This window comes from Sander vitreus, chromosome 4, assembly GCF_031162955.1.
Source record: "Sander vitreus isolate 19-12246 chromosome 4, sanVit1, whole genome shotgun sequence".
Lineage (NCBI taxonomy): Eukaryota > Metazoa > Chordata > Actinopteri > Perciformes > Percidae > Sander > Sander vitreus.
The window spans coordinates 11,648,833-11,676,693 of NC_135858.1; the positions used below are offsets into that span (position 1 = coordinate 11,648,833).

Below are 27,861 nucleotides of genomic sequence, written 5' to 3' on the forward strand. Positions count from 1 at the left end.
AATAAATGCTTACAGCTTTTCATGTGAACAAACTGTGTCCTCTGTACATTTTACTGCTATTTCAGGGTTTAACTCCCAACTTGAATACTCTGTGTGATCTAGTTGTGGATGTTATTCATATGAGACAAAACAAATAAATCACTACTCTGAGAAGGGTTTTTGCAGTATTTTTCTTCATTTGAATTTATTGATAGTTTGTACACACTGTTTAGCACTACACTCTTCCAAATGACATCTGCAAATTAGTGAATCGCCTTCAAAATGCTTGAACTTAACAAAAGTGCATGTCTTATTATGAGGGCATAGATTATTAAGAAGGACTGGTGTTGATACATACTGAAGTCTTGTGGTGTAAGTGGACAAGGCAAAAGATGCTTGGTCAATGAGAGCTGGGCTGTTGAGGAATGCTGACATACTTAGTGATGGTCAAATGAAGCTTCGCGAGCCACTGTCTTTATTTTCTGAGCTCACTAGAATGGCGCTCTGTTCAACAAAGGGTTGAAAACACACGCCATTCCTTTTAACCTTTTCCTTTGAACAGAGAGCGCCATCTAGTGAGCTCAAAAAATAAAGACAGTGGTTCGCGAACCTTTATTTAAACATCCCTAGACATACTAGACTCTGTAGGTCGGAGTTAACTCCAGAAGATGGCAGTAATGCAACAATGCAAGCTGCCGTTAGAACAGTTCGGTCCCTGTCCTCACCGTTTATATACTGTCTATGGTCCTCACTCTCCTGGCTGCGAGTAGTTTTTCCCAGGATGGTGAAGGCATTTCCCGCCCTACTCTGCCTTACTCTGCCTCTGATTGGCTTACCCTGGCATTCTTACCCTAACCCTAACCAATCCCACTACTCTTGCCTAAAACTAACCAACGAGGCAACGAGTACTAGCCAATCAGAGGGAGAGTAGGGCGTGCGATGACTTCGCCCTGCCTTCGCCAATCCTACCGGCTACCGTCGCCGAGCTGCACCAATATAATACATCCATGGGCTGCACCAGTGAATGACAGCAGCTCGTCCACTAACGTTACCGTCAGCTAGTTAACGTTATCTCCCCGGCTAGTCACGAAGATGGCGAACGTGGTGCTGGAGTTTAAGGCTTCTGCTGGTGACTCCGAGCCACAGAGTCGCCCTGTCCTGATCATCGGACAGCAGACCAACCTGCACAAAGTCGCCTGGAGCCATATCAAAGGAAAACTGCAGCCGGTCGTGAGCAAAGAGGTAATATTGTTAATAAAAATTAATAGTTTGGTGACAGCTAACGTTAATGTTAGCGCTATGCTAATCAAAGTAAGCGTTCGCTAAATTAATAAAACGTTAACGACTCTTGATTAGCGTTAGCTAGCTAGCTCGTTAGTTTGAGGTATATAATGCAAACTAACCAGCTAGCTAGCTAGCTAACGGTAAATCTGACTTAGTGAGGTTAATCAACAAGTTATATTTTACGTTAGCTCTAAAAATGAAGGATACGTTAGTGAGTGGAAAAGTGAATAACGTCAATATTGTCAAATATAATGTTAACTATATTTTCTATAGTGTCGATTGCCTAACCCTAGCTAAGTAATAGTAGCTAGTGCAATATGTTAGATCTTAATTAGTACTTAACGTTAACCAACACCAGTTAATTAAATGCTCATGGAACAATGCAACATTTTACAATTGAAGACTGTTGAGGTTTGATTTTTCTATTTCCTGGCGTTGAGAGAGTTAACCCCAGATAATGGCAGGATTGTTTGGTCATGAGAGTAATGTAAAGTCTTAAACTAGGTGGCAACCTGTTCATGGTGGCACTGACAGGTCCAATGGTCAGACTCAAGACAAAAAACTACTCTGCTCTCATGGTATCTAAGCTGTAAGCAGCAGTGTGTTGTAGACTGCCGAGCAAAGTCCTCAGAGATGGTGAGTCTGTGAGGTCAAGGAAAGGTTTCCTATCATTCCCAGAGCCTCTGACATTGATTAACCAACCATATTGTTCTGCTTGTTTCTTTCTGGATGGCAAAAGTTCTTTACCATACTTAAGCTGATAATTGTGACACTGTCTGAATATTTGGGTGACACTTTGAAGCTTCTCTTTTTTTTCTTTTTTTTTTTTTTTTAAACTTCTTGTCACATTTTCCACTCCCGTATTGGCAGACTTCCATCTGTTTTTGGCCTGTCCAGATGTTGGGGAAAATGAAGCATTCAATAGTACAATAGTCTTACATGGTTTATAGCCAACAGTTGTCAACTTTCTTGCCCTAAATAGTAGAGCCAGACCGATCTATCGGCCGGCCGATATTAGGCATTTTCCAAACTATCGGCATTTATAATGGCCGATAAATGAATATTTAAAAAATAAAATAAAAACGGACGAAACCCCCTTCAACCATGTTATGAGTGTTGGCATTGCATAGTTTGTTAACCCTTTAAGTTTCATATCTTAAGTTTGTATTTTTATACATTTTATTTATCAGAACGTTAATATATTTTTATGTTCCTCTGTTCTGTTGTGACAATAAAACAAGTTTATTTTTAAACTGCATTATCATATTATTTTAGTGAGGACTCATAAATAACTCCAAATTAGTAATGTTAGGGAAATCTGTTTCTGGTTTGTTATGCATTTCTGGATTTTTTTTTTTTTTTTAAATGTATATCGGATTTTTAAATCACCAAATATTTGTATCGATATCAGCCTAAAAAATCCTTTATCGGTCGGGCTCTACTAAATAGTAATATCTGGAGAAATAGTCCTGGATGCCAGTGGAGTAGACTACTTCTCAACAAGTGACCTTCAAATATGCAAATGGCTGTGGAGTCTACTATGATTGATAATGTTGTTTAGTCTACAAAATTGGTTTAAAAAAATGCCCGACACAATTTTCCAATTCCAAGGTGACAACTTCAACTTGCTTGTATTGTCTGACCAACAGTCCAAAGCCCAAAGATATTCAGCTTACTATCTCATAAGACAAAAAAAAAAAGCAGCAAATCTACACATTTGAGAAGTTGTAACCGGGTAATGTTAGCCAGTTTTGCTTGATAAATTATCAGTGACCAAAATAGTTGCTGATTCATTTTCTGTCAATTGGATCAATTAATCTGCCAATTGTTTCTGTCATACTGTCTCCATAGTGAATCTGAAATGTCAGTTTTGTCTCATGTTTTCTCAGATCTGGCAGGCGGCTCTCGGTGCTTTGAACCCAAACCCTACGGACAGCTGCCCTCTGTACCTCAACCATGCTGCGGTGGCTGCCATTCCTTCACGGGTCAGCAGGCACAACAGCCAGTCTTCTGCCCACTTTGTGTCCCGTCTGGTCCGTTCCTGTCTGCCTGGAGGGAACAACCGCTGCATTGTGGTCAGCATCTTAACGATTGTATTTGTTCTTGCCTGTAACATAAAAGTTCATGGATGTGGCGTGAATTTCCTTTCCTTTTCTCACTTCCTTCAGGAGGTCATGGTGCACTATAAGCTACAGACCAGATCTGCTGTTTCAACAGGGCTACCATCCTTCTATGACTCCCTCTGAAAGTCCTATGGCACTTAAATCTCTGTGACCAAGTGGCTTATATAAGTCTTTCTTTCCTCTCCAGATGGTGTGTGAGCATTCAGATGTGTTTGCGTCCTCCTGTGCCATTGCCAGGGCCTTCCCCATCTTCTCTCGCCGCTCCACATCGTCACGCAGGGCTGAGAAGAAACACGTCACTGTGGAATTTGTGATCATCGGGCAAGAGAGCAGTTGTGTGGATGCTGCAGAACTTGAGGTACTGCATTGTTATTTCTTTGCTCTTAATGTTCCCTTTTTTTTTTTTCAAGATTATTTTTATGGGCATTTCTGCCTTTTAATGAAAGGACAACTCAGACATGAAAGGGGAGAGAGAGGGAAGACATTAGGAAACCGTCGCAGGTCGGACTCGAACCCTGGACCTTCTGCGTCGAGCAATAAACCTCTACATATCTGCTCTTCCAACTGAGCTAACCGGCCACAAATGTTCCTTTTTTGAACACAATTTTTCAGGGCCTTTTTAAAGGTGCAGTAGGTAAGACTTATTAAACTAACTTTCTGTCATATTTGCTGAAACTGACCCTATGTTCCAGTAGAACTACATGAAGCAGGTCATTGAAAAAATTGTCTAACTGCGTGTCAATCACTGCTCACACACACACGCATTCATTCTCCTTTGTGGGGGGAGGGGCTTAGGAGACAGTTTTGGGCTTTAGCAGAAAAGGGGGGAGGGACTAAGAAGTTGTCGATGTTCAAATGTTTTGGCTAAGTCCTGGATCTTCACAATCCTACCTACAGCACCTTTAAGGCAGTACTTAGAAATGCATGTTTTTGTACCGCTGTGGTTCATGTTAACTACAGTCTGCCATAGCTGAAGGCTTTTCTTCTGTTCAGTGTCTCTCCAACGCTGCTCATGGAGTGCGGATGGCAGCTCGGATTGTGGACACACCATGCAATGAGATGAATACAGATCACTTCTTAGATGTAAGTGAAACTGTCTATTGTACATGTTGTTGAGTCTACTACAGGAGCATGGTTCTAATTATTTTGCTGCAGCCCTCCGTCACAGACAGTAATTTCCGTTTCAGGAGATCAAGGCTGTGGGAACTGAACTTGGAATAACTCCAGTTATCATTCGCGGAGAGGAGCTGAAACAAAGAGGATTTGGAGGTACTGTGTCTGTAGATGTCTCTTTATGTCTGTGATTAGCTTACATTATGACAATTCTCCGTCCGAATGATTTAGTTACGGTAATTACCTTTTTTTTGCTGAAAAACAAAAGAGGAGGATGCATTAAAGCCAATTTAGCTCTGTTGATCAAAATGTGGATTTTCCAGTGAGGAGTTTCAGTTGTGCAACTATTAACATAAAGACTCCATATTTCGTAGCTAGATCCACATATTTACTTACCACATGTTATTCTGGAAATCATTCTTCACTAATTAATACAAAGTGTAACTTGTAAAGTGCACTCGCAGAGCAGATTTCCACCAGGAATGTCTCCGTCTGCCCTCTTAAACAAAAGTTGTTCCTACTGGCTTCCATTACAGTCAAGATGGTGGAGAAGATAACAATAACAGGGATCTCGTATCGTGCCTAACTTAAGGCATCATAACATATCCGGTGGAACTAATCTGCAGATGCTCCGGTTCAAAACTTTTTTTCATGCCTGGCGGAGATAATGATCATAAAAATCTTTCCCATCCTAACGCATTGTAATTTCATTTCACTTTACCTCGACATCTTTGTTAAAGACCGTATAACTTCATCCTTAATATTGAACTCTTCCTTGAAAAAAAAAAATAACAGTTCAAATTTGGGGAAACCACAGGCCTTTTTATAGAGCGATAAACATGTATGTCTGTCCTCATTCAAGAGATGACAAATCCTCAGATTGATCATTGGTAATTATTTATGTTTTCTTTCTACCCTGTCAGGCATTTATGGAGTTGGTAGGGCGGCAGAGCATCCTCCTGCATTAGCAGTCCTGAGCCACACCCCAGAGGGTGCAACCCAAACCATTGCATGGGTGGGAAAGGGCATCGTGTATGACACTGGTGGACTCAGCATCAAGGGAAAAGTATGCCTATTTTTCCTATGGAGAAGTGATAGTAACTATTGTGCATCAAGGGGAAAAAAATAATCAGTTTTTGTTAATGCTAATGTCCTGGGAACAGCTCTGCAACTGATTTTGTCTGCAAATATGTGAAAATTGCTTGTGAATGGTGCTTTAACTTAGATACGGAATTCAGAAGAAATCTAAATTTGTAACTTGTTTATCAAGTAGTAAAGCACAATCATACTTACTACTTGCACGGTGCATTTAGTCACTAAATCACGGTGTATTATTTTCATGGTGTATTATTTTTATTAAGCTGTAAACTTTATTTATCTGTAATGTAGTCTGCTGCAATCAAACAGACAAAAGTGCAAAGCATCGTGTGCTCCCAAATTAGTTGTTGTACCCTTTTTATTTGATGTTCATTGTGATTCTGTGGACTGAATTCATTTTACAGCTTAAAACTGCACAACATTATCCATGTTCACCAGCAAAACCACAACATGGCTAACACTTGTAATATGTGTGTGTGGCCCATTCACTGAAACCCTTTTCAGAATGCCGCCTTGAACGTGCAGTAACCCAATAACATGTAATTTCTGTTGCATGCATCAGTTTATGTAGTGTCCTATACAAATAGAAAGGTAGAGGTCACTTATTTAGCAGGGACACGTTTTACCAACCAGCTAAAAGTTTTCTGACTGTGACTATATGGACTGCTGGGTCATTGTCCTGGTCAATGCGTACTAGAGGTACATCATTAGAGTGACATCAGTGATGAAATCACATTTCATCAAATGTTGTTTTTTTTTTTTTCCTAGACTACAATGCCAGGCATGAAGAGAGACTGTGGTGGAGCTGCTGCAATTTTGGGAGCTTTCAGAGCTACTATTAAACAAGTGAGCTTTTGGATTATCCCTCAGCAGCTGTCACAGCTGTTCTAGTCTCCTTTTTGTTTCTCTGCAGCAGTTGTTTTAATCAAACTCTCTCCTCTGTTTGCTACAGGGCTTTAAGGACAACCTCCATGCAGTGTTCTGCCTTGCAGAGAATGCAGTTGGACCCACAGCCACACGACCTGATGATATCCACACTCTCTACTCTGGAAAGTGAGACTCTTTTTAATAATAATGTGTCAAATTACTTGATTGGATTTGTCTGTGGCATCACGGTATGATTGCCCACAAGACGGGACTGATATTATTTTACAAGCTAAATTAACAGGAATGAATGGAGGCTTTGGTATTAAAAAAATGCATCTGTCATTTGTGTGTTTAATCCTCAAGGACAGTGGAGATCAATAACACTGATGCAGAGGGAAGGCTGGTGCTGGCTGATGGAGTGGTGTACGCCAGCAAAGACCTGTCAGCTGATATTATTCTGGACATGGCCACACTGACTGGGGCACAGGTGGGTGACAGCTGCTTACAGAGTGTTGTTACACTTTCCACAGCAAGTATGAACTGGAGCCTTTTTTTTTAAACATCTATTGGACAACTCAATTGATATAGACTCAAAACCAGGATTTCACTATTTTATTTTTATTAACACAGCCCCTGACGAGACCAAAACCAACAGTGTATTCAGCCTTCTAACAGGTATTGTCTTTGTATCTAAAACCTTTGTTTTTCCTGTTTCTGTTGTCCAGGGGATCTCCACAGGGAAGTTCCACGCAGCCGTGATGACCAACAGTGAGCAATGGGAGGTTGCATGTGTGCGCGCCGGCCGCAGCAGCGGAGATCTCGCTCACCCTCTGGTCTACTGCCCCGAGCTGCACTTCAGCGAGTTCACCTCTGCCATGGCTGACATGAAAAACTCTGTGGCAGTAAGTGACAAACTACAAGTTCATCACCACCAAATGCCTTAACAAAATGATGTGACAAAGGGCACAGAAATCTGGCTGATTGACAGTTTAAAGGACAAACATGTTTTTATTGTTTACTTGCAAATGTACAAAAAAAAAGGCTTCACTGACACTTGTGCTGTGTTCCAAATCGCAAACTTTTTCTTTTTACTTTTAGTATGTACTGCAGCTGCCCTCACAAAGTACGTACTGTTAAATGGTACTTGGTTGGTCCAATTTTAAAGCCGAGAACAACCAATGCGTTTTTCTACGTTCCCATCAGAGCCATGTTGGAACCTGGACAGTTCTTTGGAAAAACATGGTTCAGTGTAGCTACATATAGTAGGATATAGTAGCTCCCTTTGGCTATATACAGGTGGTAGATGAGGTTGTGTGAATTGCTAAAGTTTAGATTTTGATTTACAGTAAATCTGCATATAAATGGCTGGTATGGGCACTCTATTTTGTTTTGGTGACAACAGTATTGCCTGTGAGCCAGCACTTGAAAACCAGTAACATACAGTAGTGTAGATATATTACCAAGTATATTGAAGTATACATATTTGTTTGATGACTGAAGTTATAATTTATTTTTGGGGAGTTGCTGATGATTGTCATTTTTTTTCTTCTTGTTTTGACAGGACCGGGAGAACGCCCAGAGCTCCTGTGCCGGCCTCTTCATTGGTTCCCACTTGGGCTTTGATTGGCCTGGTGTCTGGGTCCACATTGATATCGCCTCTCCTGTCCATGCTGTGAGTAATTGGGGCTTTGGTGTGCTGACTCATATCGTGCAATCAGTTAACGCTCTGATTTTTATTTTTTATTTTTTTTATTATCTTGGAGCAAATCAGGTGATGATCATAACTTAGTGAAGTGAAAGTTTTATTGGGTCCATGCATGTTTTCTGCTGCCTGCAACTGGCTTGACAAGACATTCCTTAAGCTGAATTGTGCAGAGGAGCAGAGCAAGAGTGTGTCATTACAAATTACATGTTGCAGTGCAACTTTGGAATTAGGAATTCTACTTGTTCAGACCATGTTTCACTTGAGCTGCTGGTATTCTGTGCAGTTTTTAATCTTGGTTTTAGTTGACAAAGACACGTGTGCACATAGCCCTCTACAGGATCACATAAACCCAACTTCTGATGTAAAACCTCCAACCAATGACTGGTCTAATATTTTTCACCACAAAGTAATGTAAATATAATGGTACTACAAAGTTATTTATATCTCTGCATATGAATTCTTGCATGTCCATAGGCAATATTAGCTATATAATGTTCTTGTGCTTAGTTAATACAACTTAAGGACTGTATTAACTATTACAAGAGACTCAGTAACCTTAAAGAAGTGTCAGCAGAATGTGTAATGCATTTGGAAACAACTCCACTATGAAGCCTAACATGTCCTCAGGTCCACATTTTTTTTCAGTTCTTTCTGAAAAGAATAGTCAGGTGCCAACATGAACACTGAACAGGTTTTTCTTCTGTAAGCATTTCTCGGTTTTATATTTGACATTAAAAGTTCCCTTTCCAATGCACTTTCAATGTAAGTGATGTGGGACACAGTACCTGCTTGTGGAAAAAAAGTATTCAAAAGTTTTACCTGAATGTCCATATACATTACCTGATTATCAGTCTTGACGTTTGTTATGGTGTCCATGTCCAGCCAAAAAAAATCCACTTCCAACACCAAGTTTTATTTCTGCTGCTACTTTCCTAGTCCATTATGAAACAAGTCACTGCTTTTGAAGGAAGCAACAGCAGCTGATCTTACTGGTCGTGTCTGGTACTCTATTACACCTGCTCATTATGTATTCTTTTAATTCAAACTCCTTTTTTATGACTTTCCTGCAGGTGAGTCAGGGTTGTGCCAGCTTTTCATATAAAAAAGATTATTTAAAATTAGGGCTGTCAAACGTTTAAAAAAAATTTTAATCGCTGAATTTCTATAGTTAATCGCGTATTTTATCACATGATTAAAATTCTATTTTGTATTTCAGAACAGTTTTTAAGTACATATTAACAATCGAAAGCAATTCTTACCAGTGTATCTTGATTGGGAATCAAATGAACGCATAGAAAGTTACTTTATGACCTTGATTTTAAGATTTGTAATTATTTATTTACTGTGTAAACAAAAGAAAAATGTGTGAATCTGTCATTATTGCACAATTCCTCCAAGTACCTAACTAAAAAACTAAAAATCCCTATCCTTACCAGAGTCAATATAGTGTTTAGTAACTCCTAAATAATGGTGATTACTCACTGACGTCCAGTGATCACCGGTTAATGAGACAGCGTTTGCAGCACCTTGCAGCAGTTCCACTGTGGCTGCTTTCTCCGTGTCATGTGGCTGTGTATGCGTGAAACTGCTGTCTCCCTCGACAGCAATGAGACAGGTCAGAACATGCCAACCGTAGTACATCTTTAAGACCCGAGTCCTCTACGATGCTGACAGGTCTGCAGTTAGTTGCCACCCGTTTCGCAAGAGCTGTAGTATTTTTTTGGGAGTTGGTTTCATCCACAGGTCGGCAAGTAGCACTCTCCAAAATAGTGCTTTGCCTGAGTGGGTAGCATGCTAGCGGGTAGCATCACGTTAACTGAACTATATGCTTAGCTCCGTAGGTGGTAGCTCAAGCTTGACGTGCTTCGGTGATATTTTAATTCGGCTTTACACAATGTGCATATGGCTTTAGACTTGTCTACTGAGCCGTCCGGGAGTTTTGGAAAATAAAAAGCTCCATTCAGAGTTATTGCTGCTGTCTTTCTCCATCATGCCTGCAGCAGCAGGATGTGTTACGAGGAAGTGGCAGCTTGATAAGTAACGGTGCTGCAAAGGGTCAAAATAGTAGCCTGTTAGGCACGACGCCAAGCCGAGTGACGTGTAAAATAAATTAATAAATACCAGCATGCGATTTAAAAAAAATGAACGCGTTATGCTCGGCCCTTAATCGCATCACGATTAACGCATTAATGCTGACAGCCCTATTTAAAAGCTGTTGCTCTGTCGCTGTCTTGTGGTTCAGCTCATAAAAAAGCAGGGCTCATAATCACTTATAATGTACTGAAGCCTGCAGTGTATATTTGTTCTTCTCACCAGTGCATTGTTTTGTCTCAAATGATTTAAGATCTTCACTGTAGTAACATTTATGGAGAATTGGGGAAGGTCTCATGTTTCAGTCACATTAACTCTGAATGACAAAGCACTTTACGGGTAGTGGGGAAAAAAGGATAACTGCAGGGTAAGTTTACTGTCATGACGCTGGAATCTGACCCATGTTTTTTGTCTCATATTTTGTCTGCAGGGGGAGCGGGCCACAGGATTTGGCGTTGCTTTGCTAATGGCCCTGTTTGGTCAGGCATCAGAAGACTCCATGCTAAACCAAGTGTCTCCTCTGGGTGCCGCCACCAACGTGTCTGAAGACCACATGGAGCGAGACTGCAAGAGACGAAGACTGGTGTAGAACACACAGCGATTTACTCCCCAACCCTGACTGCTCCGCTGCCACCACACACCCAAACTATTGAAGAAAGTGCTCATCCAGTTAGAGTTAAAACATTTTAAACTGTGATTCAACTTCCTGTGTTTGATTAAATGTCACTGAATAAAATGGTTAATCATCAATAAATCAGGTGTGTTATATATGAAAAAACGTAGGTGCTCCTTATCCTCATGACTGCACTGATGGGGCTGGGTATTGTATAGAAATTTACGATACCAATGGAGTACTTCATTTGATACCTTTTTTTTTTTTTTTCTACTTCATTTAATACCCATCATGTGAATGGAAGCATTTAGTTGTGTTACCACCCAACTATACAAATAGTCTTTTTTTTTTTTTTTCTTTCTACATCTGGGTACAAAAAGTATTGGGTATCTTTTTGACTGGAGAAGTTTCGAAACTACTTTGTACGCGGTTATTTCAGTACCCAGCCCTGTGCACTGATCATCTCCATAGCTTCTCCATTTTTCAATACCTCTTGATGAAGAAGCATTGATTATAAAAATCTGAAAAAAGCAGGTTTATCTTCATGACAGATTAATCAACCCTTTTTTTTTTTTTTCAGCAGCAATTCTTTGTAAATGTTCATATTTTACAGTTAATGACAGTTTTACCTCTTAAAAACAAACCTCGTTTTTAAATATCCACCTCATCAGCAGGTTGTTGTCCATTAATACTTTAATGCTAATCAAGGATTGTAGCATACATGTTGACTTTGTGAAAAATACTGGATCAGTAAAAGCTCGAGTTTTCTTTTTTGGTAACCACTGCACTTTGTATTCACCCTGTGTATAGTTGGATTGTGTGATCTCTGGACAAAACTGAGGAGTGAGTGCTTACTGCAGTTTTTAACAGTTTCACAATGGTGTCAGATGAGTCATTGACATGCTTTGTCAGCACAAAATATGCATACAAGATGTTAACTGTAAGATCAAATATTACACCGATTCCAATGCAAGTATGTTTTTCCACCCTTCAATAAAGGCAGTGCCATCTGACCTCTGATGTATATGTGAAGTAAAACACTCCAAAACACAAAAAATATCTTAAGTCAAGGTCCGAATACTAGCTTTTTTGGAGAACTCCATCCGCTGAGAGATGTGGTTAAAAGCTCATCAAAAAGCTATTAAGTGGACCTTGAGTTCAGATATGTTTTTGTCTGTTTCCTCAGTCAATAATTAACTTGCACTCTCCAACTCACAAGCTTTATCCCGCATAAAATCAACTTCAGTCATTCTTTTGCTGACACAGTTCTGCTGAAGTTTTACACAACCAGTAAACATCAATCTCTGCCATTAGTTAAAGTTGTTTAGATCCCAAAACATCCAGTTAGCATCAACCTTAAATAATACGCCAATTCTAAGAGCTTTATTACAGGCACTTATACATGATGACCATTATGGGGTTTTAAGACAGTTTAAGATTTTACAGTTAAGGGCTATAATCACTAAAGAACAGGTATGAACACAATGATAAGGACAGCAGTTAATGATACTGAATGGTAACAACTCAAGCTGCTAACACTGCAATCTCAGTGGGTTTACAATAAACTTACTATATTTTGCATTACATTAGATTGTGCGTCTATTTTCACATTTTGTTATTTTGGTCACCTTTTTTAATGGGATGAAGGGATTGGGTGGTAAATAACGTCAGAATAAGAGTTTTGCCTTTGTGCCAATAAACTTCAGATGTGTTGTGGAAAAAATAAACTGGGCATTTATCAACTGTGGTGGATGCCACAATGGATTATATTAATTCCCAACATTTGAGTTCAAACCCAAGTATATTTTATTCATCTTTACATGGAGGATTATTTTTCTGTGTCCACCACATAGTATGGTGCACCACCTGGACGTGTGACTTCCTAATATAAAGTTTGGTCTCCAACTGGGGAAAGAAAACAGTGTTTGGAAATAATAATTTAATTATATTGGCAAAATATATCATACAGAAATCACAGGTTGTTTTTTTTTAACACTATTATTTGTTGCACAGGGCCGGCTCTAGCCCTTTGGTACCAATGTATGTATATTTTACTTGCATGTAAGTTAGATGGCATCAACATTTGGTCTAATCATAACTGGTCTGGCAACCCAAAGGCCAGTGTTTTGTTTCCAGATTTGTGTGCATGGTGACTTATGATGGGGGGGTCTGGGGGTCCTCCCCCTGAACATTTTGAACATTAAACACTTCATTTCCTGCATTCAGGTGAATTTTTATGCACCTATTTCTACATTTTTCTGAATCAATTTATGCTGGAAATCTCTTTATGTAAAGGGAAACATAGATTACAATCCAAATATAAAACATAATGGAATATATTGCAGTAAGGCTCTCGGGAAATCTGTATTGCTTTCATCTATTTATTCTCCTTTGGATCAACTTTTCTCATTATATCTGAGTCACCACACACGTCGCCTATCATTTACTCCTCCCTCCTCTTTTGCGTCTTTTGTTGGGGAATTAACCTCCTTTAATGTGCATATGACAATTATTCACCTCAGTGATAGGCTACATGAATTCATTTTAAAGAATTAATAAACCCCTGGACTGTAATATTTCAGATGTGTTTGAGCAATATTTCTACTCATGTTCAAAACTTTGTGCACATTCAAAATATATCTCATCTGTGCTCTCTGAGATTTGGAGGAGTTGTGATATTTTGAGAAAAATAATGTGATAACAGGCTATTACAAGAATGAAATCACAATATTTCAGAAAATAATCCAGGTTTCAGGGAAAAAAAGCTCTACAATTTCCACAATTTTGATACTTTTTTTTGTTATCCAACGATCTAAGTGACTTCAGTAGAGATTTAAATTCTATGAGAAAAGGTACAAAATTAGGAGATGAGTTAGAAAATTTCTGCTTGTGAATATAGAATTTGGCATACAGAATAACAAAATGAATTAGATATTCAAGAGCACCATTACCTGAATTATCGTAGAAACAGATGCTATCTTTAAGATTAAAGGAGTAGATAAAGTTGGTGGGTTCAAAAAAGTAAGACTCCAAATCTGTCCAAAATCTTTTGGAAATTTCACAATCCAAAAAAAGGTGAGATATTGTTTCAATATTCTGTTTACAAAATGTACAGGAAGAGTCAATGTCGGTAAATCTAGCAACAAGGTGATTAGTAGGGTACATGTTATGTAAAATGTTGAGGTGTACTTCCTTAGCTTTGTTAGAAACACAGTACTTATACGGTAGAAGCCAAGCCTTTCTCCAATTCATCTTCTCAATGTTGGATCTCCACACAAACTTGCCCCTTGGCACAACTGCATTCTTTCTCTGAAAGATTTGGCGAATATGCTTATTATTACACTTTGTGTGCGTTACTTCAATTCCATCCAATGATAGTAAAGGCAGTGATATAACGTGTGCATCATAGGTTAAGCAATTTTTTATAAGTAGAATTAAACCATTTGGGATTGTACGAGTTAAAGAATTAAATTCTCTGAAAGGAATTGGAAAACTGTGTACATTCATAAACTGTTCACAGGATAGCATATCACCAGATTCATCGAAAAGATTAAGAATGTGATTTAAATCTCTTTGGAACCAATTCGGAAAAAAATAAGGATTTGTTCCTAATGACTATGTTACAATTGTTCCAGAGGAAAGTCTTGTGTGGTGAAAAATTGTGGACAAAGGCTAGCTTCCAAGCTAAAAGGGCTTGTTGATGGAATTTTGATAATTTAATTGGCAATTTATTTGGCAGAAAATTACATTTTAAAATAAAGGAAAGACCTCCAGTTTTGTTAAAAATGTAATTTGGGATAAAATACCAAATTGACTCAGGGTTTTTAAAACATCTTTTTAACCAATTAACTTTAAAGGTGTTCACAGTGTCACTGAAATCTAGGACTTCAAGACCTCCTTCTGCTTTACTACTGGAAAGTACGTTTTTCTTTAGTCTGTGTGACTTATTTTTCCAAATAAAATTCAGAAAAATTCGATTTACTTCAGTGGTTGTTGAATCTTTTACAAATAAGGATAAAGATGGATACACAAAACGAGATAGGCCCTCTGCTTTAGAGAGGAGAACTCTGCCCAAAATTAAAAATATTTTTTGTTTTCTTTAGTCTACTTGAAAAATGTAGATGTTGTCAAGCAATAAGATTTCTAGTTATAAATATGCCTAGATACTTAACAGATTCCTTAATTGGGATATTTCCAATTACACAATCATCACAACCATGTAGAGATAAGATTTCACATTTGGACATATTCAATCTTAAACCTGAAGCCTTGGAAAATTGGTCTATCAAGCGAATATAGTTACATAACTGGTTCTTGTCTTTTAAAAAGTTGGGGAATTTTTAACTCCTTACCAAATATTGAGATTCGACAATAATTCGGTGACCAAAATAAATAAGAAGGGCACCCCTGCCTGACCCCTCTATTAATTTGAAATCTTTTAGAAGTATTGAGATTAAAGTCTTGTGACTCCCTTGTAAAACATGTGGGCTGTGATGTCATGGATGTATTAAGATAACGTGATGTGACGTATTGGTCATATGACTGTAGTCTCAGCACCGGTTTATCAACACTGTTTACCCGCAGACAAACGTCAGTTTTTCGGCTGTCCCTGCTAACGCCACCAGCCTCCTGAGTCTGCTCGGTGTGTTAAAGATGGCTGGGATAGTTTCAGTTGTTCTGTTTTCAGTCCTGCTGTCCGGTGTGAGCGCCGGAGTGTTTTTCAACCAGAAGCAGCCGTGCTATGTCCGCACACCGAGGAGAAACGACTTTGGACTGCAGTAAGTTCAACAAATCTTTCTGATATTAATAATTACAAAGAATCGGGGAAAAATATGCGGGAAAAAAAACTTTGTTATCTAACGTTAGCTACACACAGCCGTTAGTTAGCTTCTTGCTGAGATAATGTTGTTAACTGGCTGTGTCCGAAATCGCTTTACTGAGTATTAGTGAATGAGTAAATAACTTCGGACACAGCCTTGTCTGTGTATGTCTCCAAGGCAAGTTACATTTACACTCAAATGTGACGAATATGCCTTTATATAACAGTATGTCATAACGTTACAATATAGCTAACTTGGGTGTAGGGAAAACAAACACAAAACAGTCAGAAAGTATCAAGTAGGGAGTTTTCGGTTTAATGCCAGTCTTGTTTTCCGAGTACAGAAACTAGTACAGACTTGCAGTAAAACAAAACTAAACTAAACAGAAATATTTAGGTTTTTAGGTTTCAAAATGTCCTTGTCATCACTATCTAGAATTCACGAGGTTTAGTGAGTCACAGGTTGAGGAAGTTACAGCTCAGCTATCAACCCTGAAAGACTCATTAAAAAAACTATAGACATCTTAAAAAGATAAACATCACAATATTTCACATTTAGATTTAGTTTTTTGCGTGCAGTTTACCTCCCAGCATTATGTAAATATTGTTTAAAGCCTTTAGTGCTGTACATAGAGTATGTCATATGGTTAAGAATATAAAGTTCCTTTACATTATTTAAAGTTTTCAAGATAAATTAATCTTCATTCATGTGTCATGACAGTGTCAATGTCACTCTTATGTAGATACCTTGAAGTCAAGTGTTAATCAATAAAAATCTATCTACCCATTTATTGATTAGTGGGTTGACAGAAAATGTATCTGCACCTATTTTGATAATTGAACTGTTTACGTCCTTTTTTAAAGCCTAAATGCCAATATTTTGATGATTCCAGAACAAAGGTATTTTTGCAGCCTGCAGAACTAATGTATCTAATCACCTGTCTGTCCACAGGACCGCTCCTCGTCCTCATGAGTATTTAAATATTTCTGAACTGCCCAAATCATGGGACTGGAGGAACATTAATGGCACCAACTTTGTGAGCACGACCCGCAACCAGCACATTCCCCAGTACTGTGGCTCCTGCTGGGCCCATGGCAGCACCAGCGCCATGGCAGGTATGAACCATTATAGCTTTCCTATCGGGGACTTTAAAACATGCTGAATCATTGTGGTTTGGTGGCAGTGTAGAACAGCAGGTCCTCACATGACTGTTCAGACACATTTTAATAGAGAATGGGAGTTCCACTTCCCCTTTCAACAGAAGTGATTACCAGGAACTGGTCTGTGTTTGCTCACTCACCAGATCGTATCAACATTAAGCGGAATGGAGCGTGGCCATCTGCCTATCTCTCTGTCCAGAATGTGATCGACTGTGGCGATGCCGGAAGTTGCCATGGAGGCGATCACTCTGGCGTTTGGGAATACGCTAACAAACACGGGATCCCAGATGAGACGTGCAACAACTACCAGGCTAAAGACCAGAGTAAGTGTCCTTCAGTGTGCACAAAGTAATGGTTACAACACTTACCATGTCTGAGTCTGAGCTGTAACCTGTTCTGTGTCCCTCTCTAAAGAGTGCAAACCCTTCAATGAATGTGGCACCTGCACCACCTTTGGAGTGTGCAATATTGTGAAGAACTACACCCTGTGGAAAGTGGACGATTATGGAGCTGTCAGCGGGAGGGAGAAGATGATGGCAGAGATCTATGCTAAAGGGCCAATCAGGTTTGCAGTAGACAACTTGCTCTGTTACTTATTTTTTTAACTGCTGCGGAACATTGGAGTTTTGTATAGGGCTGCACAATTAATCACAATTTTATCAAAATCGCAATATGAACTAGTGCAATATCCAAATTGAAGGGGGGCGCAATATTTGTTAAAGGCAAAACATGTGTCAAACCATTCTAAAATAAAGTATTGTGGTGTTATAGAGATGTCCCGGCCTACAAATCCTATCCTACAGACTAAAGAAAAAAATCTTTGTTTGGTACAGATCCTCGAAAAAAAAAAAAAAAAAAAACACACTTCACCCTTTAATGAAAATGATGATACAAAAATGATCATTCCCTCCAATATCGTGAATCATGTCACAATCACAATATCAGTCAAAATCATCGCAATTAGATATTTTCCTAACATTGTGCAGCCCTAGTTTTGTATATCCACGTCATTATTCCAGAGCAGCTCTACACTATCGGATTTCTGTCATTGTTTCACTTTCACCCAATGGAAGTAATATGTGGTGTTTTTTTTGTTTTTTTCTTCTTTAGCTGTGGGATTATGGCCACAGACACGCTGGATGCCTACACCGGAGGTCTCTACTCTGAATATCAGGAGGAGGCTTTCATCAACCACATTGTGTCAGTGGCAGGATGGGGAGTGGAGGACGGTGTTGAATACTGGATTGTACGCAACTCCTGGGGAGAGCCATGGGTAAGTCTTTCACAAACAACGAAAATCACACAGTCAAAGTAGGAACGGTTGTCAGATCTACGGTCTGCTTTCTGACAGACGACTTGCAGCGAGGCGTACGAGTCATTTTCATTCTGTTTTACAAAAATGTCACTAAAAAGCACGCTAAAAATTCAAGAAAAAATATCCTAGATATTACTCTACCTTGGAGAGAGAGATTAACGGACAAAAAGTTAGATACTCTGCTTCAACAGGACTGTGTGGATGTGTGGTTTAATTAGATTTGACTGAGAGTGGCAACATAAGCGACCCTGTCGTAGCATTCAATTATCTGACATAATTCTGATTGGTGTTTATAAAATGTCAGAAAATTATGAAGAATGCCAATCACAATTTCCCTAAGTCAAAAGTGGCGTCTTCAAATTGCTTGTTGTTTAACCAACAGTCCAAAAGCCAAAGTTATTTAACTTACTATCACATAAGACAAAGAAAACCAGCAAATCGTCACAATTGAAAAGCTGGAACTAGGGAATGTTTGGCTTGAAAAATGATTACGATAATCAAAATAATTAATGATTTATCCCCCCCCCCTCCACAGGGTGAGAAGGGCTGGCTCAGGATCGTGACCAGTGCTTACAAGGGGGGAAGTGGAAGCAAATACAACCTGGCGTTGGAGGAGGACTGCATGTACGGAGACCCAGTTGTCCCCAAAGCCTACCTGTAGAGGAGACCAGCACCCACAGTGTCGTCACTGTACATCCACTTATGTCTTCCTGTGTTGGGCAAAGGGAAACTTTTTATTTGTAAAATATTGAAATGGGAATAAGTTCAGATTTTTCTTAGAGATCTGTTTTTTACACTTTTAAATCAGGGTGTCCAACTCTCAGTCCCAAGGTCTTCCAGCTGGATATCAGACCTGCTTGAATCATTGCGGAGTATCTGATTTTTACCACAGTGAAAAGGCTGTTTAACATATAAATTGAGTGGGAGGAGTGAAACACGAGTACAACTCATTTCTGCAAATTTCAAGCATTGCATGCTGAATCGCCATTATCAACACACTGAAAAGATGCAACAAATTCTTCAGTTTACATTATCAAGAGGACATTGACAGCTTTCATAGTTTTAGATTTTTCCATGCAGACTGACTCAGCCAAAGAACACAGTGCTTACAATTTGTCCTGAAATGCTGCGACACTGAATGTTTTTAGTGTGTGGTGGTAATGTATTGACAACATTACACTACACCCTGATAGAAAAATTGAAACTAAAATCTACTTTAAAGTGTGCCTTACATGCACTGGCAGTCAACAGATTTATGTAATTGTATTTTTTTTTCTTTTTCTTTTTTACACTTGGCAATGTACACATCAGAAATTCTGGAAAAATTGCAATTTTGTTGTTTTAAACTGTGCCAATAAACACACCACCTAAAAGTGATGCTCCACGCGAAATCTGTCCTTTAAGTATCGATCACTTCGTCTGTAGGCATCAAACGTGTCAACGGTTTGCGATGCTGTCAAAATTCAACTAAATAGCTCTGTGCTATGCAGAAAACACGTCTGATGCCGATCTGTACATTCTGTGGGGTTTTAGATCTTTATCAATGTCACTGACATCAGATAAGATAGATGTTAATTTAAACTGTCTGCACTTGAAAGAGAAAATGAATATCAAGAGACTTCATCTGTTCCCATAATGTATGAAGTCTTCATCCATAATGGGGAAATAGTTTTTAAACCTGTTTACAAACTGACATGATTTTGATAATTGTTGATTTGATTAAACAAATGCAAGAAAGTTCATATGTAAGTGTTTATTTTTAAAACGGCTTGAATCAACATAAAATATAGAAAATATACAGGTGAAAAAGAAAATGCTGAGCTGGATCTTCAGAGGCTTCTCCTTCAAACCAGTCTGTCTTTTTTACTGTCCTATTACTGTACAGCTCAATGACATTTGTCTTTTTGTTGCTTCAATAGAAACGAATCGTTCACTTGGTCAAACTGAACAGTCCGTATCCAAGCTATGTGCTTCAACATCAAGCAGGGAGAGAACAGATCAGGTCAGGTCTTCCGAGAACATTTTCAGTGTCCTCTCGGCATCAGTTTATCATGATGAAGTTTGACTTGCAATGAGCTGAAAAACAGGGGGAAATTACCTACAGTCTTGTGCTTCAAGAGGAAGTTTACAAATTTAAACACACACCTGTAAATGTTATTTTGCGTTCTAGTTTCACTTTTCATGCATGAAAACTACTTATTTTTGGAGTACTTGCAAAGCTCTTGTTTGTTGAACATGGAAGCACTGACTTCATCAGGATACTGCAAATTCTACTGAGTGTATGGACTTAGAAATGTTAGCACGTCACTTACCAATGAACTCTGCAACAGGGTCATGTTCTCCCTCTGTGCGGATCGTTCCGGCGATGCTGTCGTTCTCGAGGATGGGCAGGAAGAGCTGAACAAAGTCAGATGTGTAGGGAGGCGCGATCACATCCAGCACCTATAGATAGATAGATAGATAGATAGATAGATAGATACTTTATTGATCCCCAAGGGGAAATTCAAGATCCCAGTAGCTTAAAGACATCACACACAACATACACATACATCATAAACAGGATGATAAAATAACAAATCCACATGAATAATATGGACAATAAAAGAAAATATACTAAATAAAAAAAATCCACATAAATGTACTAAGGGATGTATAAGCATGAGATGCTTGCAGTGACAGGGCAGGGACTGACAAATTTAAAGACAAATATTCAAGTTTAATTGGGTTGTTCTAAGGTTTGTTTCAAAACACAACAAATGTTTTCTGATGGCGTTAAAGGTCCGTTTATGTAATCGATATTAACCACAGTAAAACGGGCCCGTTTTCAATTATGATCACATTAAATCTGCAATTACTTTTTTTGGCCACTTGGGAGCAGCGTATCTACATTGTCGTATCTACGTTCCTTTTAAGTTGATATGGCGAATGTATTGGCTTATTCACATTATTATCATTTATTTGGAGTTGTTTGTGGCCACCTGATTAATTTAAGTCCAATATTCACTTTTGTTTCCAGCAGTTTTTGGTCTCCGGAAGAAAATATATAAAGAGTCTTTAGCTGCTAAATGCTCGCTAACGTTAGGATGTTTTTAAGTTAATTTTTCTCAAATGTATACACTCAATATATTATTCATGGTAGGGGTGGGTAATGTATCTCCTGAAATCAAAACATTTTAGTGCCTTAAATGTATAAAACATAGTTTAAGACCCCCTGGAACTTCCGTGATGGCGGAAAATACTCAAAGTAAACCAGAGGTCACTTCCTTTCCCACGTTTTCTCTCTTTACCACTAATCGAGATCAGAAGCAGCTTTTACCTCAGTCACAAAATATCTAATGAGGGAGATGTCTGTGTTGAGTTTCTCCAGACACTTGCGAATGTAACCAACTACAGGCAGGACGTAGCCACGGCTCAGCAGATGAACCATTCGGTCCAGCAGAGTCTTCTTCAACTCTAGCTGAGGGGGGGGAATAAAGCCAACACACAGTCAGCTAAGAGGTTGCACAGTTACAACATACTGAAATAAGAAGAATCAGAGTATCACAAACAGACCTGCTCCATGACGTCCAGCTGAGAGTGCTCCGTCTCAAAAAGCTTGATGAGCAGCTGGAGGACCTGCGGGTGCAGCAGCTGGTGACACGTACAGATCTGTGTGGAGTACGCATCCATGTTTGAATTTAACAATAACAACAACAATACAATAAATGAAAATGTTAAGTTTCATCTGCTAGTAAGAGTATTACCTCATCCAGTAAAGCTAAATGTACCGGGGTGTGGTCTGTCTGCAGCTGGAAGTACCGCGGCTCAGACACTGTCCAGTCCACCCATTTCAAAACCCCCATAGAAACTACTGGAAACCTGAAACACACACACACACACACACACACACACACACACACACACACACACACACACACACACACATCAGTCAAGCGTGAGAAGGGCGGGCTATCGAACCTCAATTCTTCTTGAATACAACTAAAAAGGGTCCATACAAATAGGTATTGAAAACCATATATATGAAGTGCCAAAAGCTGTCACTGAATCCATAGTCTTCCTTTTTTGAGAAAATATCTGAAATGTTTAAATGATACCCAGCCAGACCCTAGCAATGAGTGACCATAGTCAATGACAATGTCAACAATCTGGATGATCATCACAAAAGTCTTCACTCTATTATCCTCCTGGATATGGAAGTATTAAAGTTAGATCAAACTTGTATTTCCTGGTCAGTATAACTGGTTAGAGCTTCAATGTAAACTTCAATTTAATAATTTATTTACCCCAGTATTGACGTTCCAATTTAATTGCATTAATACATGTTTTGCCTTTTACAACCTTCAACACAGTGACCAGTATAAACCTGCTTCTCATCAAATAGATAGAACACCCCCCTCCCTTAAAATAACAAGTTGTGAAAGAGGTTCATTCTGTGGTATGGGAGGTTATCGGTAAACAGTTTGCATTATCCTCATCATTTTATCTGTTAAACCAAATATTTTGGAAAATCTTTTTGACACGGACACCAAATATCTGTTGATAATTCTTTTATTTCTAGCTAAAAAATGTATTTTGCTGAGGTGGTCTGCCCCGCAAGTCCCAACGGTCGGAATGTGGTTGTCACAGATATCGTCTCTTCTCCCTTTGGAGAAACTGACTTATGACCTCAATCATAATTTCGATTTTGGAGACCACTGCATTCCTTCCTGCAGAGACTCTGACTTCACTGTGTTTGGTGTAATCTGTAAAATATATATATATATATATATATATATATATATATATATATATATATATATATATATATATATATATATATACACACACACACTACTGGAGTAGTATCCAGTATATACTGGATATATATATCTTTTTTTTTCCCCCATACTTTGAACTTAGTTTGAAGACAATGCAGCGTCTGCTGTTCGTTTTGGGTGGGATTTTTTCTGTTGTATGTTTTTTGTGTGTGTGTGTGTGTGTATATATATATATATATATATATATATATATATATGTGTGTGTGTGTGTGTACAGTACATATACTTTTTTTCTGTTGTTGGTGTGTCTGTTAAACTCAAATCAATAACAAATAAATAAATAAATAAATAACAAGTTGCAGGCTTTTGAGGAATGAGATCTTGGTCGTCTACTCACCGGATGCACTGGTACAAAGTGCCGAGTTCAGCCACCAGCTCTGTGGCTCCTTTGTTCTCATTGCAGCACAAGTTGTGCACAGTCTCTATGGCCTTGGAGGTCGACTTCAGCTCATCTTTGTTGATGTTGACTCGCTTGTTCTGAAGTTGAACAGAAAGAAAAGTGTAATGTTTCAAAGGAGAGTTAGGAAGCAGCTGTGAAGGTGAACCCAGCGGGTATAAAGGCAACACAAGAGCATGGGAATTCTGTAAGGCAATAAGTAGTTTACAACTAACTAGCTTAGCCAGTTAATCCAAATCAAACGATAACTGAAAACTGCCATTAATGGAATTTAGTTGAACTAACAACAAACTACTCTAAACTCGTTACTAACACCCAAATACATCAGCAAATTCATCCCCGTTTTGTGTACCTTTTTCCACGTTTCAACCACACTGGCAGCATAGGCCAAGATGTGGATGTATTTGTGTTTATGGTCTTGGTTAATCTTTGATCCGGGCTTAAACAGTGACTGCATGAACAGGTCCAGAAAGGCAGGCACTCTGATCTAAAGACGAGAAAGATTAATATTTCAGCACCTTAACAAGCATGTAGTTGATAGAAACAGGCTCAAAGATGCTTCGTCTTTACCAGCTCCACAGGAGGCGGGTCCATGCTGCTGAACATCTTAAAGAGAACTGTGATATCTGCAGGATTCAGGGCTCCTTTAGACAACATGGCACCCAGCGCCTGGCAGGCTCGAGGGTAGGCGGCTGCTGTGCCGAGCGCGAGGGTTATCTGACTGGCATCGTGACCTCTGTGATATAAACCACAACCACAGAATTAACATCGTGCCGATTTGAATGGATTCCTTGTTGTACAGGGCATGTCATGGCGAGATTCTGATGAAAAAGAGACACGCATGAGTCACCTCTCATGTGCTGACTTCTGCACCTCCTGGCCGATCCTACGAACAGCTGAACCGCCCTGTTCCTCCTGAGACAGGATGGACATCATCGCCTGGGCAAAGAGGTAGGTGTGCTCGCCATGACACACCATCTTCTATACAAGGGAGGAGGGAACACCTCAGCATGCAGCAAACAGAGGAACAGAAGAGCACCACATGTACTGACTGACCTTTACACAATGTGTTGTTAATATAACACAGCTTGTTATTTTTATTCTGGACTAAACTCTCACTTCATAAGGCAAGGAGGTAAATAATCTATGGAAACAAATAATCCTTTAGACTATAAAATGTATTAAGAAGAGTGAAGAACATCACAGTTTCTAGATGACTTCTTGCTGGTTTTGTTTGACGGACCAACAGTCCAAAATTCATAGATATTCAATTTACAATGATAGAAAAATAGTAAATCCTCAGATTTGAAGAGTGGGAGTCAGTGAATGTTTGTCAGTTTTGCTTGATAAATAAATGAAAACAATTCATTATCAAAATAGCTGATTAAATATTAACCGTTTTAGCACTACAATCAGGGTTTTAAAATGTCAATTGTGTATTTAAAGAACTGCAAGGTACAATATAAAAGGATATATTAATATGAATATTTGAAAACATGAAACCAGATTAAAAAAACTAGTTTACTCACTGTAAAGTAACAGAAGCAGGACTCTAAAAAATAATTGGTAAATGGAGATGGTACTTAATTTCATAGCACCGTGGTTAATGAAACATAGAAGCTAACAGGCTCACAGCAAATTCTGGCAGGTTCTTCTCCAGATTTTCTTCTCCTCCATCCAGCAGCGTGGCCAAAGATGTCCTCAACACCCGGGAGAAAACTTCCAGCTGCTGACATGCTGTGGACACACTGGTGATCTCACCCTGATAACCTGCGTCTGAAATGAGCTAAAAAAAACACACACACACAAAATATATGTTCATCTTTTGAGGCAAAACTGCTCAACTTCATATAACTTAAAAGAGGCATTGCCAGTTCTACGTATTAATCTTTCATTTGTATTGAACTTTTATTTTGATTTATAAATTCATCAGTTATTGTTTAGGCTGTAAAATGTCAAAAATAATTACCAACATCTATTTTTTTCTTCTCTTTACTCTTACTTTAACAGCACATGTTGGTGACTTAAATACTTCAAATTGAAGGCCTCCACTCTAAAGCATTATTACATTTCCTAAACTTCTGGACCAGGAACTGCTTTACTACTACCAGTACTGCTACTACCACCACCACCACTGTACCTTCACAGTGAAGTTGAGCATCAGACAGTCTGGGTGAGCCTCTGCCAGCTTATAGAAAAGATCTCTCCACGTAGTGTGTGCTATCATCTGTTCGAGCCAAGCAGGAGTCTGAAAACACAAGACTGTATTGGTTTGGTTCATAATAGCTTCACTTACATGTAACCATGGCAACTAAATCTTTTTGCACAAGATGTCCAGGATTTGTGTTCATTTGGATTTGTAAAATACAACCAAGTGTTCAGAAATCTCACCTCTCCCTCGACAGTGAAAATTGAATCAGCTTTTTGGGGGTCAAAGTGTTTTATCAGGAGACTCTTGAGGTGATTTTCTACTCGCTCTTGGACCTGAGCAGGCTCTACACCTGTAGACAAAATAAAGAAATTACAGATTAATGAACGGTCGTCAATGAGGCACAAGGTAAAAGTCGGAGGAGGAAGGGGAAGGTTGTTGTTTTTGCCACAGCCTGCTAGTCCAGAAAACATTGCAGGATCTTGTAGTCTGCTACCTACCCATCTGGATGAGCCACTCTGCCAGCAAATTAACTGTCTGAGCCACAGCAGAGTAGTTTTCAGAGAGAAGCTGGATGACGTGTTCTGGGGAGCCACCTGATTGGAAATACCTGAAAAAAACATGGTTTCTATGATTACATTCTCAGTGGGTCTTTAGGATTCATGTGTGCTCTTGCATTGGTCAAAACACTAGCCTTCCTGTGCAGTGTGCAGTTATTTTGTTGTCTCGTTCTTACTTAGAAATGTTGCTTTGAATTGGGATGAATGGTGATAATATTGTGCTTGTATGAGAAAACAGGTGCTTACGTTTTTAGGGTGTTGAAGATGGCAGGCTCCATGATGTAATCCCTGCTGGAGAATTTCTGAAGACAATCTTCCTGGATTTTCCCATCATTTTCCCCTTCCACATAATCCTCCACAAAGGAACATTGATACATGTGTTTATGCTTCTGCAAACTACTCTCCTGTCTTTGTTAAATCTCTATTCTCTTTCTCTCTTTTGCATACAGTAACATTTATAGAGTGACACCAACATTGAGAGGGCAGAGGAGGATTGAGTAGTGCCATAGAAGAGAACAAACACAATGAACAACATTTTCATGACACTATCGGATATATGTGACTGACTGAGCATCATCAGATTTAAAGCACAATAAAATGTAAATGAGAGCCAGTTCAACAGGGAGGTAAAAGAGACTTTCCATATGGGTTCCTTCTTCCGGTCTTTCCTCGTTGAATGCATGTGTGAGTGAATAATAATAACAACAATAATAATAATAGTAGTAATAATAATAATAATAATATATTTCCTTTGGTGGAAGTGTTCTTTTCAAAATCGGTCAAACAGTGTAGCTGAAAAAATTGTTTTTCTTATCATACTATCATAAGACTTTAGACCAATCAGAACAAATGTTGTGGCATTTTTGCTTGTCATACTAGTTTTTAGAGGTTGTGTCCATGGATGTAGTCACTGCCTATGGATGTATTAAAATGGTAAGGGATGGTAACCTATTATTTGTGAATGTCTCGCGAGATGGTTAAGGTTAGGAGAGGTCGTCGTGTAGCGAATCTCGCGAGAGTTTTCGCAAATTTTAAACTAGAGATCTAGACACGAACGTCTTTGAGCACAAATGGGTTAGCTAATAAATATAGCTATGTGTTATCGAGCAACTGATTATTCTTCTGCTGGAAGAAAGACCTTCAAAGGTTTATCTAAACAACCTACTGCCATTTAATGGTACGGGCAATAATTACAAAAATAAAATGCGGTGACAGAAATAAAAGAAAATGGTTAAATGGTATATTCAAGTGAGCTGAGTAACAGTTAACTTCCATGTCCACTCGCTGTAACGTTAGTTAGTCTGTAGCTGGCTAACGGAGCCGCTGAGCTGCTGCGAGTTCAATCCATGCGGAACATCTTATCAGTGCAGCTGTGTGGACACATCTGTCTCTCTGTTAGCTGACCGTTAATGCAGCGTTGTCACAACAAACCAGCAGCTTGTGTAGCTAGCTGCAGCTAAGATAATGCTGCTTAGCTAGCTAGCTAAACTAACTGTGCACTCTGCACAGCAACAAGTCGTCATCTCACCATGGGACCCTCCCCCGTGCCTTCCCAGTCTCCACCGCCGCTGTAATATTCCTCGTCCATGATGACGGGAGAGAAGTAGCGTTGAACTAGCTACAATAACCCTGCTGTACGTTTTAAATCTTGACGTGACTTTGTTTTCCGAATGATGATGATGCTGGAAGCAGCTAGCCTGTTTAGCTAGCAAGCTAACAACAACAGGAAGGAAATGGCGAGTCGGTGAACGGCAGGCCACGCCCCCCACT

The 27,861-nt window shown here is 39.1% G+C and overlaps 3 protein-coding genes across 3 annotated transcripts; 2 read left to right on the top strand and 1 right to left on the bottom strand.

The window, feature by feature from the left end:
- The first annotated feature begins 968 nt into the window (after positions 1-968).
- Positions 969-11,014, top strand: npepl1 (aminopeptidase like 1). Its single transcript, XM_078248250.1, has 12 exons — positions 969-1,221; positions 3,153-3,338; positions 3,574-3,744; positions 4,380-4,469; positions 4,574-4,655; positions 5,423-5,565; positions 6,366-6,443; positions 6,550-6,650; positions 6,828-6,951; positions 7,190-7,366; positions 8,026-8,136; positions 10,691-11,014. The coding sequence occupies exons 1-12, from the start codon at positions 1,072-1,074 to the stop codon at positions 10,847-10,849; spliced, it is 1,572 nt and encodes a 523-aa protein (XP_078104376.1). The 5' UTR covers positions 969-1,071; the 3' UTR covers positions 10,850-11,014.
- Positions 11,015-15,434: 4,420 nt separating this feature from the next.
- On the top strand, positions 15,435-19,545 carry ctsz (cathepsin Z). The gene is made up of 6 exons (XM_078248253.1): positions 15,435-15,651; positions 16,645-16,808; positions 16,997-17,176; positions 17,268-17,418; positions 17,964-18,126; positions 18,704-19,545. The coding sequence occupies exons 1-6, from the start codon at positions 15,527-15,529 to the stop codon at positions 18,827-18,829; spliced, it is 909 nt and encodes a 302-aa protein (XP_078104379.1). The 5' UTR covers positions 15,435-15,526; the 3' UTR covers positions 18,830-19,545.
- Positions 19,546-19,906: 361 nt separating this feature from the next.
- Positions 19,907-27,825, bottom strand: nelfcd (negative elongation factor complex member C/D). Its single transcript, XM_078248251.1, has 15 exons — positions 27,620-27,825; positions 26,338-26,444; positions 26,032-26,141; positions 25,774-25,883; positions 25,523-25,630; positions 25,016-25,168; positions 24,233-24,363; positions 23,953-24,118; positions 23,735-23,869; positions 23,323-23,462; positions 21,912-22,026; positions 21,721-21,816; positions 21,485-21,625; positions 20,481-20,610; positions 19,907-20,244 (listed from the first exon to the last, which is right to left on the bottom strand). The coding sequence occupies exons 1-15, from the start codon at positions 27,677-27,679 to the stop codon at positions 20,210-20,212; spliced, it is 1,737 nt and encodes a 578-aa protein (XP_078104377.1). The 5' UTR covers positions 27,680-27,825; the 3' UTR covers positions 19,907-20,209.
- Positions 27,826-27,861: the final 36 nt, after the last annotated feature.